The sequence below is a fragment of the Talpa europaea genome (genome assembly GCF_964194135.1).
Source record: "Talpa europaea genome assembly, chromosome: 16".
Classification (NCBI taxonomy): Eukaryota; Metazoa; Chordata; class Mammalia; order Eulipotyphla; family Talpidae; genus Talpa; species Talpa europaea.
In genome coordinates, this window is record NC_140084.1 from 34,525,450 (window position 1) to 34,540,041 (window position 14,592).

A 14,592-nucleotide genomic window follows, 5' to 3' on the forward strand; every position below is an offset into this window, starting at 1 on the left:
AATAAAGGGACCTGTTAACCTACTTGTTCTAATTCCTCAGATGATCCATTTTGTACACTCAAGAGTTGGGGGGATGCCTACCGTTGTTCTTTTACATGCTTTTGAAAAGCAGTGGTTTTCTTTGAAAACCTGTTGCTGTGAACTTTATCTTTCTTTCTCCTCGCTTTTCCAGGAAATTTCGAGAAAAAGGAAAGCCAATGGATCACAGTCTTAGAATAACTGCTTAGAAGATGTCTATTTTCTGTGCTCTCAGCACAGGGCAGAGATGTAAGTAAATGCTCAGCACTGCATGATGAATTGGATGGCTGCAGACCGGAGGCAAAAAAAATAATTGTCTCATTTTCGTGGTGATTTGCTTAACTGGTGGGACCATGCCAGAACGGCTAGCGGAAATGCTCCTGGATCTCTGGACTCCATTAATAATATTATGGATTACTCTACCCCCTTGCATTCACATGGCTCCAATGAATCAGTCTCAAGTCTTGATGAGTGGATCCTCTTTGGAACTAAACAGTCTGAGTGAAGAACAGCGGATTTTAAACCGCTCCAAAAGAGGCTGGGTTTGGAATCAAATGTTTGTCCTGGAAGAGTTTTCTGGACCTGAACCAATTCTTGTTGGCCGGGTAAGCTGCATTTTTTTAAGACCCCAATTTCAGGATCTGTTCCTGGTCTTTAGATCTTTAACATTAGACTTGTCACACTCTTCACACTACTTAGCTATAGCTACTTTAGTGCAAATGGTTTGTCAGTCTGCTTTTGGTTTCTTTAGAGCTAAGACTAACCTAATGATAGCAGTTTAAATGGAAACAAACTGCTGTTCTAGGCTAAGCCCACTGCCCACTATTAATGATACGATACTATCTATGTAATGCATATACAAATAAGCTTACTCTTGCCACCACACATAAGAAATCTGCATGCCACACCTTTTCTTGAGGTTATCATACTTGGAAGAGCTATGCATTTTTGCCATTTTTGAAGTCCTACCACCTCAGTTTGAAGATGGTATTTTGAGGCCATATATCGCTAACTGCATGAAGATTTTTTCTTCTTATTTTCTCCATGTATTTATTGTTTGAATCATTAACCTAGGACAGAGCAAGGGAAATTCTCAGAGTGGGTGCTTAGCTGGGTACTGTGATCACCATGTCTTGTTAAAGGAAATTAATTCATTCATTTCATAAGGACTCAAATGTATAGATTCTAAATTTTGGTTTACTGTTTGGTGTGTGTGTGTAATTTAGTAGTATAGATTTACATTTTTTTTTTTTGTTGGAGGGTTAGACATATATTCCTTGTGTAGATGAGTCCTGTCTGCTTTCCAAAATCAAGCTGGGTTATTGAAGATTCTACACTTATTCCTCAAAGCTGTTCATAAGCTTCTGTTAATTTTTACACACACCATTATCATAGGTGGACTTCCAATTATGAACCCTCCATCAGTTGTTATTTTTCTAATATGTCAGAATCAGATATGAATCATGCCATTATTAGTCATTTCCCAAATGCAGAGATTGAAAAGAAAAACAGGAAAGGATTACATATTGATATTCACGACTTGAGTTAAGTCTTTGTATTTCACTGGAGCTTGTGGTTATATTTCTGCTCTGCCTTACAAAGCAAATTGAGTCCACTAGAGATTGTGCTTTCTCTTTTTTAAATAGTTTTACTTGAATGAGTGAAGCCTGGATGAACAGATACCGTGAATCACTCAATGAATATTTGTTAAGCCTCCCTGTGTGCCTAGGAGTATTGGAACTCTTTTAGGCATATCATAGGTTTGGAGGATGTGTGGGGCCATATTAATGAACAAAACAGTGATCCTGCCTTCAAGGAACTCATATTCTGTCCACTATTGATTGTTCATTATGTGCTCAGCACTATTGTACCTGTGCTTTTCCAGCACAATCCTATTTGAATCTAACAATAACCCCACATATGTCAATATGCTTATACGTGTACCTCTATCTGTATAGACAAATATGTGTAAAACAGGTCTACACTTCCTTTTTCATAAATCCAAGATATAAAATCTCTGTGGGATATTTTGCATGCTTGATACAAATTAAGGTAGCAGAACTGACGAGGCTATTTATAGTCATAATGCATCCCATTACTGTGACTGTTCATATATCTCCCAGCAGAAATGTTAATGCGTCTGATGACAGGGTGCAGCCCCAGTCCCTGCTGAGGGTGTTACTTACCAGGCAGTGTATGCACCTTAATTCGTTTCCAAATGTGAAAACTTCTGAATTCCAAAACACAGCTGGCCCAGTGAGCTTTGAATATGGTCTTCTTGATCAGCGTTATCTTTTTTGGTAAATGTAGGAGCTGAGGCTTAGATGGATAATAAAGCCAATCAAGTTCATAGAGCAGGTAAATGCTTTGAGTTTGAATCACGTTGAGAGTTTTATGGGCCACAAGTTTACCCACTCTCCCCTTTTACAGTTTAGTAACTGGCGAGCATGTGTTTAAACTGTAATTTGCATGCAAGAGTTATCGACTATAAAATGCAAAATCCTGACGTTCCTGCTTTCTAGATATTCAGAACTTCTTTTACCAGCCCTCAGGCAAGTTGTTTTCCGATCGTATGAAATTCTGGATATACCTGCAGACATACAGAATGGATGATTACTTTTTCATTTCTTTTAGTTAACTCAGTGCAATGGCAAATGATCAATAGCCACACATACTGCGTCCAGAAGAACTTTCCATTTTTATCTGAATAGGAAAAGTAATTAAAGTGGAGTTTGTTTTAGACTCATAGAATCTGATGATTAAAGTTAAATTTAATCTGAAATTAAAATCTCTATTCTTTAAATGAAATGATAGAGTGAGAAGCATATGGTCAAGCATTCTGTATCCTCTGCTGACTTAGTAATACTCAGAAAACTCATGCTTCTTTGAATGACAGAAATGTTGCTGGTGAATCCTAGGATTTTGAAATGGCTCAGTTTCTCCTTAATCTTTGTGAATTGGCTCTTTCCCTGTTCTCTACCATGGCCAGTTCCCAAACAATTATTAAATCAGGGTTAAACTTATTCTCTAAAGAATTTTTCTGCCTACATTTCCAATTATATGGATTTCCCCTTTGAAAAAATTGTTCCTGAATCATTACAGTTCAGCTTTTGAGGGTCTTGGGTTGCAGCAAAGCCAAAAATACATTTCAGGTGACTGCTTCATATTATGAGTCAGGCTGAGTGTGGGGATGATCTGTATCAGGGTGCCCACCGGTGCTTTACAATGTTTTATCTCTGTGCACACTCTTCCACATCTGACTCTAAAACACTTCATTGCTGAGCTTCTCTCCAGGAACTGGCTGAGAAGCATTAGTTACTGATGAGCTTACCTGCTCTTTAAAAGGCCCTCCTGCGACTCGCCATGGTGGGGGCCTGGGGCTTGGCAGACTGAGTTCAAGCTCAAGGGCAAAGCTAGTTTTTGAGTGATTGGCTCTTTAGAGCTTCACATACACCCTTCCATCATCCATTGTCTGTTTTTACTACTTTGGTAGGCAGCTGTGTGCAGAGAAAAAAACTAAGACTGCAAATAAGAGTGTGTAAAAGAATATAGGCATAGTGTCTGGCACATAGTAATTGTAGTCATAATTGTATTTGTGTGTGTGTTTGTGTGGTTGGAGAGGAATACTGATCTACTAGTGACACTACAAAGCGAGTATAAGATGCTGGATGTTTACTTAGCCCAAGTTGCATAAGGTAGAGGTGACATTTCAATGTGTCTGGAAGGGGCCTTATCACTTAGCCTGGTGTTCTGAGGTGGATTGGGAAGTTATGTGCCTCAGTTGCACAGGAGACCATGTGGAACAACATGGAATTGGGTAAAATGATTGAGGGCCCCTTTGGGGAGAAGAAACATAAGTCTGTGTATTTCCTGTTGAATTAACATTAATTTGAGGGTCATAGTCTTAGAGACTCCTTCTCTGCACCATGCTGTCTAATATATAACTGTTGCTTCTTCAATATTTCAAATCCTTTTACTCTGATCAGTTTTTTCTGCTTCCCAATGCTTATTGTCTAATATACTCTATCTTGTTCATGATTTTTCTCTACTGGAGTGCAAATTCAACCAAGAGAAGGATTCTTATCTCCTTTAGTGTCCTTTAGTGTATATCCCCAGAACCTTGAGTATGGTCCCTAACAGGGCAGTATTAAAAATAGGAAACTTCTTAATAAATATTTTGCATGAAAAAATAAACTCAAATTTCGCCTAGATAATAAAGGGATTTATAAAAGCAATATGAACCCAATCGAATTGAATACAAGTGGCATTTTTCAATAAAAGTGGGCAATATCTTGATGTCGTGTTTTCTCTTTTACTTTGGCATTTTAGAGACCAGCTGGATATTTTAAGCACTGTTTTTGTATACTGATTTTGAAAGTCTTTCTTTGAGACAGTGATACTGATAGTGGACAAGTTAACATGTTAAAATAGTTCTTTTTTGAGGAGACTGTGGGATCTCCTCCTGGAGGTTCCTTACCTGCCTCAAACCATGCAGGGTGGTGACTCTATTCAATCCATCTGCAAATGTTTGTGCTTATGGCACAAAGTAGACGTTGAAACCTTCTTTCTGAATTTTGCAGCCAAACAGACTCCATTCCTGCCTCCAGTTCTCCGTGGAACAAGGTTGTTCAGAGCCTGTTTGTAAAAACATAGTGAGTGTGCTGCATCACTTAGACTCTCCAGCATTAACTTTCTTTGGCAGTTCTGGCAGAATAAGATGGTGCATGGGACCCTCTCCGGTATACTACGTTGTTCTAGCCTTAAAAGAGAAAGAGAAACTCACGATGACTTTCATGAATCTTGTAACTGTGTCAAAAAAAATTCATCTTTGTGGAATAATGCATGCAGACTCTTTAAGGAGGACCTCTTGATCTCATCATCAGAGACCTTCTCTAGACGTCAGGAGAGTGGGTGAACAAGTCATTCCACAATATTGATTGAGCACCTACTATCTGCTAAGCATTCTGTTTCCAGGGGGTTCTCATCTCTGAGCAAACATTCATGCCCTCTGTCATGGAACGAACGGACTACTAGGGGGAGACAGATATTAAATAAACACACGAACAGATGTCTTGTTAACACAGAAAACTGTGTTCTAAAGTGAAGGGATATGGTTTTATGTGAGCTTCCACAGAGGACCTGGCCTATTCTGTGGGATGTGGAAACCTCCCATGGAAATAACCTGAGAGCTGAGATGCCATAATCTGGTGAAGCAGAGTGAGGGCAGCGTTTCCGATCAGGAGAATGCACGTGTGAGGTTATTTGAGGAGCCGAGAGGGTCAGATCAGAGAAGACAGAGGACCAGGGTGGGATCTTTTGAATCACAGTGGAAAGATAAGCAAGGATTTCTTGGAGATCTGGCTTCTTTCTTTTTCATCTCTGCTGTGGGGTAGCTGGAAGAGAAAGTCACCCACCCTCACTTATAGGGGTAGCATGAATTGCAGAATTATATTTAAGGTACAAATCCCTGTGGAGTAGAAAAAAAGAAAGCATATTCAAAAACAGTATGTGTTGCATCCATCAGGTTTTTGACCCAAGATCTTTTCGCTCTTGTTCTTTCCATCTGTGATCTGCAATTTGTGGTCCCGGTGGACAGAGATCTATCCTGAAGCCTCGCCCTTGTATAAACTCCGCTGTGCTCCTTCCTCTTTTTTCCCCTCCTACCTGGGCTTCCGAGCAGTTCCTTATTTGGATATAACTCTCTTGCTGGTGATGCCACATCTATTTATAATTCTCTCCCTCCAAGGCACTGACTCATTTTCTCTCTTTAAATTTGACCTTCTAACCTTCTCCCTTCTCTGTAACTTGGAAATCGTTTGGGTGTTGTTTAGTATGAAGGACACGGGATGCCAAATAATTACACTATATTACAGTTTACGATGTCAGCGGCCGGTGAGAAAATTGCACTTGACATGCCATTATTTTTGTTGGCCGCTTGCATGTTAAGAGCACTGGGCTACGCAGCCACAGCCAAATTGTATCTTCGGCCTTGTGAGAACAATTCTCTGTTAGTTCCGTGAAGCTTCTGCCTACTCAGACAGAGCCTTGTGCACCAATAATTTGGCAGGAATGCAAGTCAGCATTGCATGTCTCAATCTGGCCAAACAGGGAAAGTTGTCTGTCTCATACCCACTGTCTGGACTTAGAAATAACAGGAATTCCAGAGCTATTGGAACTCTTTTGATGTTGATATAAAGAATGGGATAGTATTAGTCAGCAAATTAGCAGAAACTCTAAACACACACAAACACACACAAACGTGTAGTGCGTTAGCTGAATTTGTATCTGGATAATATCCTAAATCATCCCCTAATCCATTCTTTCTGTAGCTCCACATCCTGTTCACCTCATTCCTTACCTAGTGATAAGGTGTGGATAATCTCTGCTTATCACTGTAAATGCCCTGAAAAATAAATTCAATTAGACTATTTGCAAGAAATATCCTGCATATATTGTCAGTCTTCTTAGAGTCACTTCATTGAGGCAGATATTTTTCTCTTTTGAATTACGATGATAGTAGTCATGTATTTTATGGGCAAAAAGTCAGATTATGTAACCGTGTTTTATGAATAAGTGGCAACAAAGTAGTCACATGAAAACAAAAGCAAACAGAGAATTGATTGCTATAACAAAGACGAAGCCAAAACTCAGACAAGAATTGAACAAATATAAATGTTACACAACTGGAAAATGATTCATTGCACAGTCACATAATAGAATAGTGTGAATCATTAAAAAATATTAAATTCGGGCCTCCCAGGTGGCACAGCGGTTGAGCGCTGGGTTGCGAAGCTGCCTGCGGCTGCAGCGCCGGTTCAATCCCCGGCTGCTCCCCGGCCACCAGAGGAGGGTCCCACATGGCGCGCAGACCTCTCCTGCCGCCCGCTGCTCCCCTCAGCAGTGTACTTCGGTCCTTCTGCCTGCTCTGCTCCCCGCTCTGGCTCTGGTGAATTCTCTCACCCTCCCGCGCTTCTGACTATACCCAGTGCTTGTATAAACAAAACAAACAAACAAACAAAATAAATAAATAAATAAATAAATAACATGCCTCTATAAAAAAAAATATTAAATTCCTGCTATGAGTGAATCTAGAAAACCTAAATAAGAATAACTATGAGAAAGAAAAAATCAAAATCAACAAACAACTATAAGCCAGAGACACACTATGGGAGGGGGCAGGAAAAGGAGGGATTGGGGTCAAAATAAGGGGAGGTGCAATTGTATGGGGAATATAAAAATAAAAAAAATTAAAAATATTTAATTCCTTATAACAAGGGAACTTAATTGCAAGAGAATAAATAACAGAAGCAAGATTTCAAAAATATATGGAATATATGTAAAAAATCAAGCGTGATATAAATAGACTACCTGATACCTGTTAAAAATGTGCTCATTAAGTATATATAAATATATATTTTCAAACATTTAGAAAAATTAGGACCCTTTTGTACCCATAACTCTGATCATCCATATCCAGTAATTTTCAACATTCTGCAGCTATTTCCCCCAATTCCTTCTCTACCATGTCACATGCAATGCCAGTATACTTGATTTTAGAAATTAATATAGGGAAAGTCCTAATTTTATCTATAATGACTACCCACTGATTTTTATATAAAGATTTGGCCAATTGAAAACAGAAGAAGGTAATAAAAACCCAAATGTATGATTTTGTTTAATGAATAAACGATATTCATATAACCCACATTAAAAGAAAAAATGAGTTAATTTCTCATGAATGCATCATTTCACATCGACTTGTTAATAACTACCACAAATCAGTAATGGAAAATCTATGAGGAAATATCTTAATATATTAAAACTTTCCTTCACCTGTGGGTAAAGGAAATAATGTTTTTTTTCCCCTTCATAATCATCTATGATATATTATTACTATATTATAAATTGCGAGAAAAATAAATGACCATGTTATATTTTTTAATTTTCCTAAAATCAGTGCCCTCTTTTCATAGCAAATATTTAGGGAACATTATTTAACATGTCTCTCATTTGGTAAATTGAATCTCATTAAAATAAAACAACTGGGCCTCCCTGGTAGTGCGAGGTGTTAAGACGCAGTACTGTGAGGCTATCCGCAGCCACTGCAGCATGAGTTTGATCCCTGGCCAGGGAGCTACCCACATGGTGCAGCAGACCTCTCCTGACTCACCCGCTACTCCCCTCAGCAGTGTGTTTCAGTAGATCTGCCTGTTTTGGTCCTCACTCTGTCTCTGGTGAATCCTATCACCCCCATACCTCTGGCTTGGACCCCAGTTCTTGTATGCATAAATCAATCTTTTTTAAAAAATAAAGCAATTAAACATCCAAGTTAACACTTGGAGGGTCAATATCATCAATGAATGAATGAATCTGCTATTGATAAATTTATTAAATATTTTTATGAACTATGAAAAGAGAATGAATCACAGTAGCCTTGCTATATTGCTAAATGCCTCTTCAGTTACTTTCCCTATCCTGAGATTGACCAAATTCTAACTTGAAATGAAAATTTTGTATTTGGTTTTGAAATGGGAAACTCTCTTTGGAGTCTTCAAATTATACAGTCATCCTGCATGTGGTTTGTAACCTTTCAATAAATAAGAAGAACCTAGAAAAGTTATTTAAGGAATTAAGTAATTCAAGAAAGCAGTGCAACATTTACAGAGTTCCATTTAGCCTGGCTACACCTGTTGTCTGTGTAAAAGTTTCTTAATATTTCAGCATTTCCATCTGTACATATTATTTATACTTTACCTAAATTCACCCCCTACCCATGCATATTCACATGCGCACGCATGCACAACTTGGCATAATTTGTTCATGTATGTTCCTGTCCCTAGCTAAGGCTGATTTTTTTTTTTTTTAAATAAAGACAGTCTTGTCAACATTCAAAGCTCTGGCTATTCAGTAAAGATTCAGGTATATTTTCTCACTCGCACTGCCCACCTCACCTCATATTTCAATGCATTTAGGAAGCTTTTCAAATGTTCTATCTGGGAGGAGAAAAATCATATGCTACATTCTTAGAACTCAAAGTGAAGGTCTGCAGACCGACCAGCACAAAGCAGTGACAGCATCACTTGGGAGCTATAGTTAAAAAGGTGGAATTTCACCTGCCTGTATCACCTGAATTACTATATCTTGCCACTTGTATCTCCTGAATTTCTGAACCAGACTCTGCATTTTACCAATATCTCTAGTTAATTCTTGTGCACGTTCAAGTATTAAAGAGAAACATCTTTTAAGTAATCAGAAATCAAACTCAAGATAGTTCAAGTCAGGCCTTTTGCTATCTTTATCTAGTTTGGGTAAATTTTGAATACTGCTCAATTAAAGAGAAGGGTCAGGGGAAGCTGATGTTTGGAAGAATCCAGGACAAAATTTTGAGTAGAGGTTGCTGCTTATCTCACTTGAACCTCATTGAAGTATGTGTTGGATACATGTGTTGTGACATCAGTTTACAATGGGACTCTTTCATTTTTTTATTTGTAATTATTTTTGCATAGAAGTGGCGTAGGCCAGAAGTATGGGGGTGAAAGGATTCACCAGAGATGGAGTGGGTATCAGAATAGGTAGATCTACTGAAATACACTACTGAGGGGAGCAGTGGAGAGACAGGAGAGGTCGGCTGGGGATCAAACTCAGGCCATAGAGGTGATAGCCCTGAGACTTAACCCTTAGGCCACCAGGGAGGCCCCTAGGGGGACTTTATACAGCAGGTGATGGTGGAGACAACCATGTGTGGACCACCCCAAACTCAATTAGTTAAGGGCAACAGTTCCCTGCTCAGACTTATGGACTTTTTTTTTTTTGCATGGTATTTACCACAGTGCGGCAGATGTGTTCTGAAATCTGCAGAATATCAAATGTCACTGGTCTTCCACAGGAGACAACAGCAGAATCCAAATGAGCCTTATAAGAAAGGCTGAGGAATATAGGGAGAGCAGCAGGGAATAAAATACTAAATGCATATTTCTATTTCTCTGTAGTCCTAAAAAAATGCCCAGCTGTGTTCCATAAATCTTTTGTGCTGTGAATATATGGGGCAGATGTGAAAATGAATAACATTGGTCAGGAACATTAAAATGGAGGAGAAAAATGGTTTTAAGTAACCAGAAATAAACTGGTAATAGCTAGTAAGCGTTTACTGTATGGTAGACACTTTATAACTTTGTTCAATTCTCCCTGCAACCTCCTGGTGAGGATACTGTTGTCTCCATTGCTAGATCTGGTAAGAACACCTGGAGAGGAGAGAGATTTCAGGGGTTTCAGGTTAAGCGAATTAAGTGATGAAGCCATAAGTCAAATCCTGGCCTGTCATTTGCAGAGTGTGTTCGTGTAACCATGGCAACACTTGATCTCCTTTGTACCCCACGTGGGAGATGTTCAGTGAGTGAGACAGCCACCCCACTTTGCTGATGAGAAAAGTGAGACTCACCAAAGTAAATCATAGGATGGTTGTTAGAACTAGAATATGAATGTTTTACTAAGCCGCCACCAGAAGATAGAGATGCCTATTAATTGCAAAGCTGCTATAGTTGATCCTTGAACAGCAGGGACTTGAACTTGGTGAATCCATTTATGTGCAGATTTTCTTGTAAATAGACAATATAAACATGTTATCGATAAATACAGTACTGTAAATGTATTTTTTTCTTCCCCATGATTTTTTAGTGATATTTTCTTTGGCTTAGTTTACTGTAAACATGCAATACATAATATAGATAGCATACAGAATATGTGTTAATCACTTGTTTATCTTACAAGCAAGGCTTCCTGTCAATAGCAGGCTCTTAGCAGTTAAGTTTTGGGATAGTCAAGAGTTAGACTCAGATTTTTGGCTGCATGGGGTCAATACACCCATTTCTTTGCATGCATCTCTATATATTTTGCTAGTAAGGACTACGTGGACATAAACTCCCTGAGTGAAGAAAAATGTCCTTGAGATTTAAATCACATGGTGGGTGTTTTATTTCCTTTATGGGGAAATGTGTATGTCTGGTACCACATACAAAGTGATTTGCAGGTTATTCTCCAAATACAGGAGCTGGCATGGTATCTAACTTTTTTTTGCTTTCTCATTTTAAAATATACATAGAAAGTGATTGTGCCCATGAAGTAAGAGAAAAATGATGTAGCAGAAGGAATTGATCACTGCAGCTATCAAGCTAGGTCCTTTAAATGTATGTACAGACTTTATTATCTCTACTTTGCAGATAAGAAAATCGAGATGTGTGGACTTAAGTAAATTCTCATTGGTCCAGTGACATGGTTTTAGCTTTTTTCAGCTTTTTTTCTAACTATTCCAAGTTTGGAGCATTTGGTTAGAGAGTTTGTTGGAAATTTTCACCAGGACTGGCCAATTCTGTGGGTTGCTTTTAAATGGAGACTCACCAAAACAGCAGAAAGGAGAGTGGGATAGTTGAGTGGAATGAAAAAGGAAATCCTGTACCCAGACAGGAGCTAAAAGAAGACAAAAAGCTTGTACCCTCCCGTTGCTTGAACTAATTGTGTAAATGCTGAATAATTTAGTAACAATTCCCTGTGCGTTTGGAAACTGAGCTGGTGGACAATATTATAGCGGCTCCAGAGGTGGGATCTATAATTTACTTAGCTCTCTGCAGTGACTTCCTTGATGCCTCTTACAACTCAAAGAGTCTTTCTCCAAATGGATTTGCGCTTCTCTGTTTCACTTCTTTACTCCCAGACCCTGTCATGGTGACCTTCCCCTGGAGGCATTTGGTCATGTCCTTTGCTACTGGAATACTTTGGACACTGAGGAGAGTACCCCCTCGTGCTTTTAGCAGGCTCACTGAGGGAAAGTAATTTGGTAAAAGAACAAACATGGCTATTAAAAATGACCAAATCCTGTAACTCCTCGAAGCAATCAGACTCTCTAGCCACTCAAAGGCTTTATATAGAATGTGGCAGGGTTATTTATAGTGGAGTTTGCTTTGCTTTGATTTTTATGTGCTTCTGGGAACTGAAGAGTATAAATGAATTTCTCATTGCAGTTTGCCTTTTGTCATCCTCACGCGTGTGCGTGTGACTGTGTGTGTGTGTGCGCGCATGCACGTGCGTGTGTCCTATTATTTTTCTCTTAGAGGAGTGTTGCTCTGACAGAGCTCATCCTCTGATTATGTCCCTGGCTTTGCAGGAACATTTATAATCAGCCTGTGAGGTGTTTTCAGAAATCATTAGACATTTGCCATGGCTGTTCCTATTGATCACAGCCACTGTTTTCTCCCTTCCTTGCCTCTGCTTTTCTGCCATTAGACTTACACTCTAGGTCTTAGATTTTTTTTAATGGCCAAAACCAAATTCCATATCCCAACAAGACTATAAGGAATGCATTCCAAAGTTCCCAGCTTTGTCTCCATCGTACTCGTTGGCAAAAAGACACAAGTTGAAAGTGAAATACCAAACAATAAGCACAGAGATTTACCTCCTACCCATTCCCTGCCTCTCCATTCCTGGAACAAACTAATTCACATAAATAGAACGAGATGATGATACAGGCCAAAGAAACACAAAGTTATGGCTATTGGGCCAAGCAGCACATAGAGAATAAGGCAGAAATCCTAAATAGGGAGAGCAAATCGAGTACAAATCATACACGTAAGAAAGGAACCTAGACCCAGAAACCACAGAGAAAGTGAGAGACTTTCACAGGACTACAGATTTCAAGAAACATTGTGGAGGACGGAGAGGAAGACGGGGTGTTGAGGGGGGCGATGCACAAAGAAAAGTCATATGGAGTGGATTTTGGGTCCACTGAGTGATTTTCATTAGGTCCAGACAAATTTCTTTTTAGCCCCTGGACAGATGGGCTTATGTATACCTTCATGGTATTTCTAATCTTGCACGCCTGCTTTTTTTGAAAAGGAATAATACATTTTGATACTGACACATACCACTTGCTTTATAACTGAGGCTGGCAGGGCAGGGTGAGAAGTCAGAGCGATCTGAATGAACCAAAAAACATGATAATCTTTTTCTACACTTTTCCAGAGACACACTTTTGGCTTTTAGAGTTATATCCTTTCTAGCAGTTGGTGCTAGAAATCAAATCATGGCCATTTGGCCTCAAATTACATATGGAACATAATAATTTAATAACAAGTCTAAGTGAAATCATCACAGTTCATACTTACAGACCACAGCTCTGAGGTTATAGAAGAAGTGGGGAAGTGAAGAAGGATTATGGTAAGTCCTTGAAACATTTGCATGGTCTCCCTAGAATTACAAAATGGGTATTTGACACTTGGAAGAAAAACATTTTTATTAGAATTTATATTTCTAGTATAGAAACAATTCACGTGACTAATTTCAAATAATTTAAAATACCCCTAAAGAAGACCGAAGTTAACTTGCTATCATACAAATCTCTTTGAATTAATACTTGTTTTCATAGCTTAAAAATGTATATTGGGCCTCCCCTGGTGGTGCAGGCGGTTGAACGCAGCGCTGTAAAGCTGTCTGCAGCCTCTGCAGCGCTGATTCGATCCCAGCCAGCCAGGGACAGTCCACTGGGCGCAGCAGACCTCTCCTGTCTCACCCGCTGCTTCCCTCAGCAGTGTATTTCATCAGTGTGCCTGTTCTGTTCCCTGCTCTGTCTCTGGTGAATCCTCTCACCCTCCCATGCATCTGGCCCGTACCCCAATTCTTGTATAAATAAATAAATAAATCTTTAGAAAAATAAATAAAAATGTATATTGGCGGGCCTCCCTGGTGGTACAAGGGGTTAAGACGCAGTGCTTTGAGGCTATTCACAGCCACTATAGCACCAGTTTGATCCCTGGCCAGGGAGGTGAACTGTATGGTGCAACAGACCTCTCCTGTCTTACCTGCTGCTCCCCTCAGTGGTGTATTTCAGTCAATTTACCTGTTCTATTCCCCATTCCTCTCACCCCCCACACCTCTGACCTGTACCCCAGTTCTTGTATGCATAAATAAATATTTAAAAAAATGTATATTGGCAAGGTAAAAGTGGAAGAATAGGTACAGCTGAAAATATATGTTTAGATTTTTTGTCAAGACCACAAGGCCTAGCCAAGGTTCTTTGTGCATCACTCAGCTTTGAAGAAGGTGGAGTTTTCCCCTGTGTTAAGTCCTTTCCACTAGGAAATATGTTGAGATTGCATTTGCAGTTCAAGTTTGTTCTATAGTACAGACCTCTTAAGACATGAACTCCTAAATCTTGCAGCGTGCCTCCATTGCAAGGTAGGAAAGGTCTGGATGAGATTGCCTTTTAAGTACATCATCCAGTCATGTTCTGTATGGTCTCTTATAAATCCAGGACTCTGATATTTCTACTTAACTGGAAAATACAGATGAGAAAGTTGTGTTAAAAACCATCATCCTCCCAGATGGCATTTTTGAATGAGACTTTCAAAATCCTGTATTGTTTTGTGACCTCTCAACTTCATATTATCCAAGACTGCATTCCTTAATACAGTTTAGCACCCCAAGTTTGGGGCATGCTTCACCCATGCCAGGAAACCATAAATGCAAGAATGTTGGACAATATTTTTGTTATGTTTGAGGTAGTCCTTTGCAGTCAATTTTTTCTGT

General features: G+C 39.2%; 1 protein-coding gene across 1 annotated transcript in view; it reads left to right on the forward strand.

Annotated features, from left to right (window-relative positions):
* Positions 1-353: 353 nt before the first annotated feature.
* The window catches only part of CDH8 (cadherin 8), a gene marked incomplete at its 3' end in the record, with an annotated part of 355,245 nt that continues 341,006 nt past the window's right edge, over positions 354-14,592 (forward strand). The window contains exon 1 of the mRNA XM_084256775.1: positions 354-623. Within this exon, the coding sequence (XP_084112901.1) occupies positions 372-623 (252 nt within the window). The 5' untranslated portion in view covers positions 354-371. The remainder of the gene's footprint in view (positions 624-14,592) is intronic.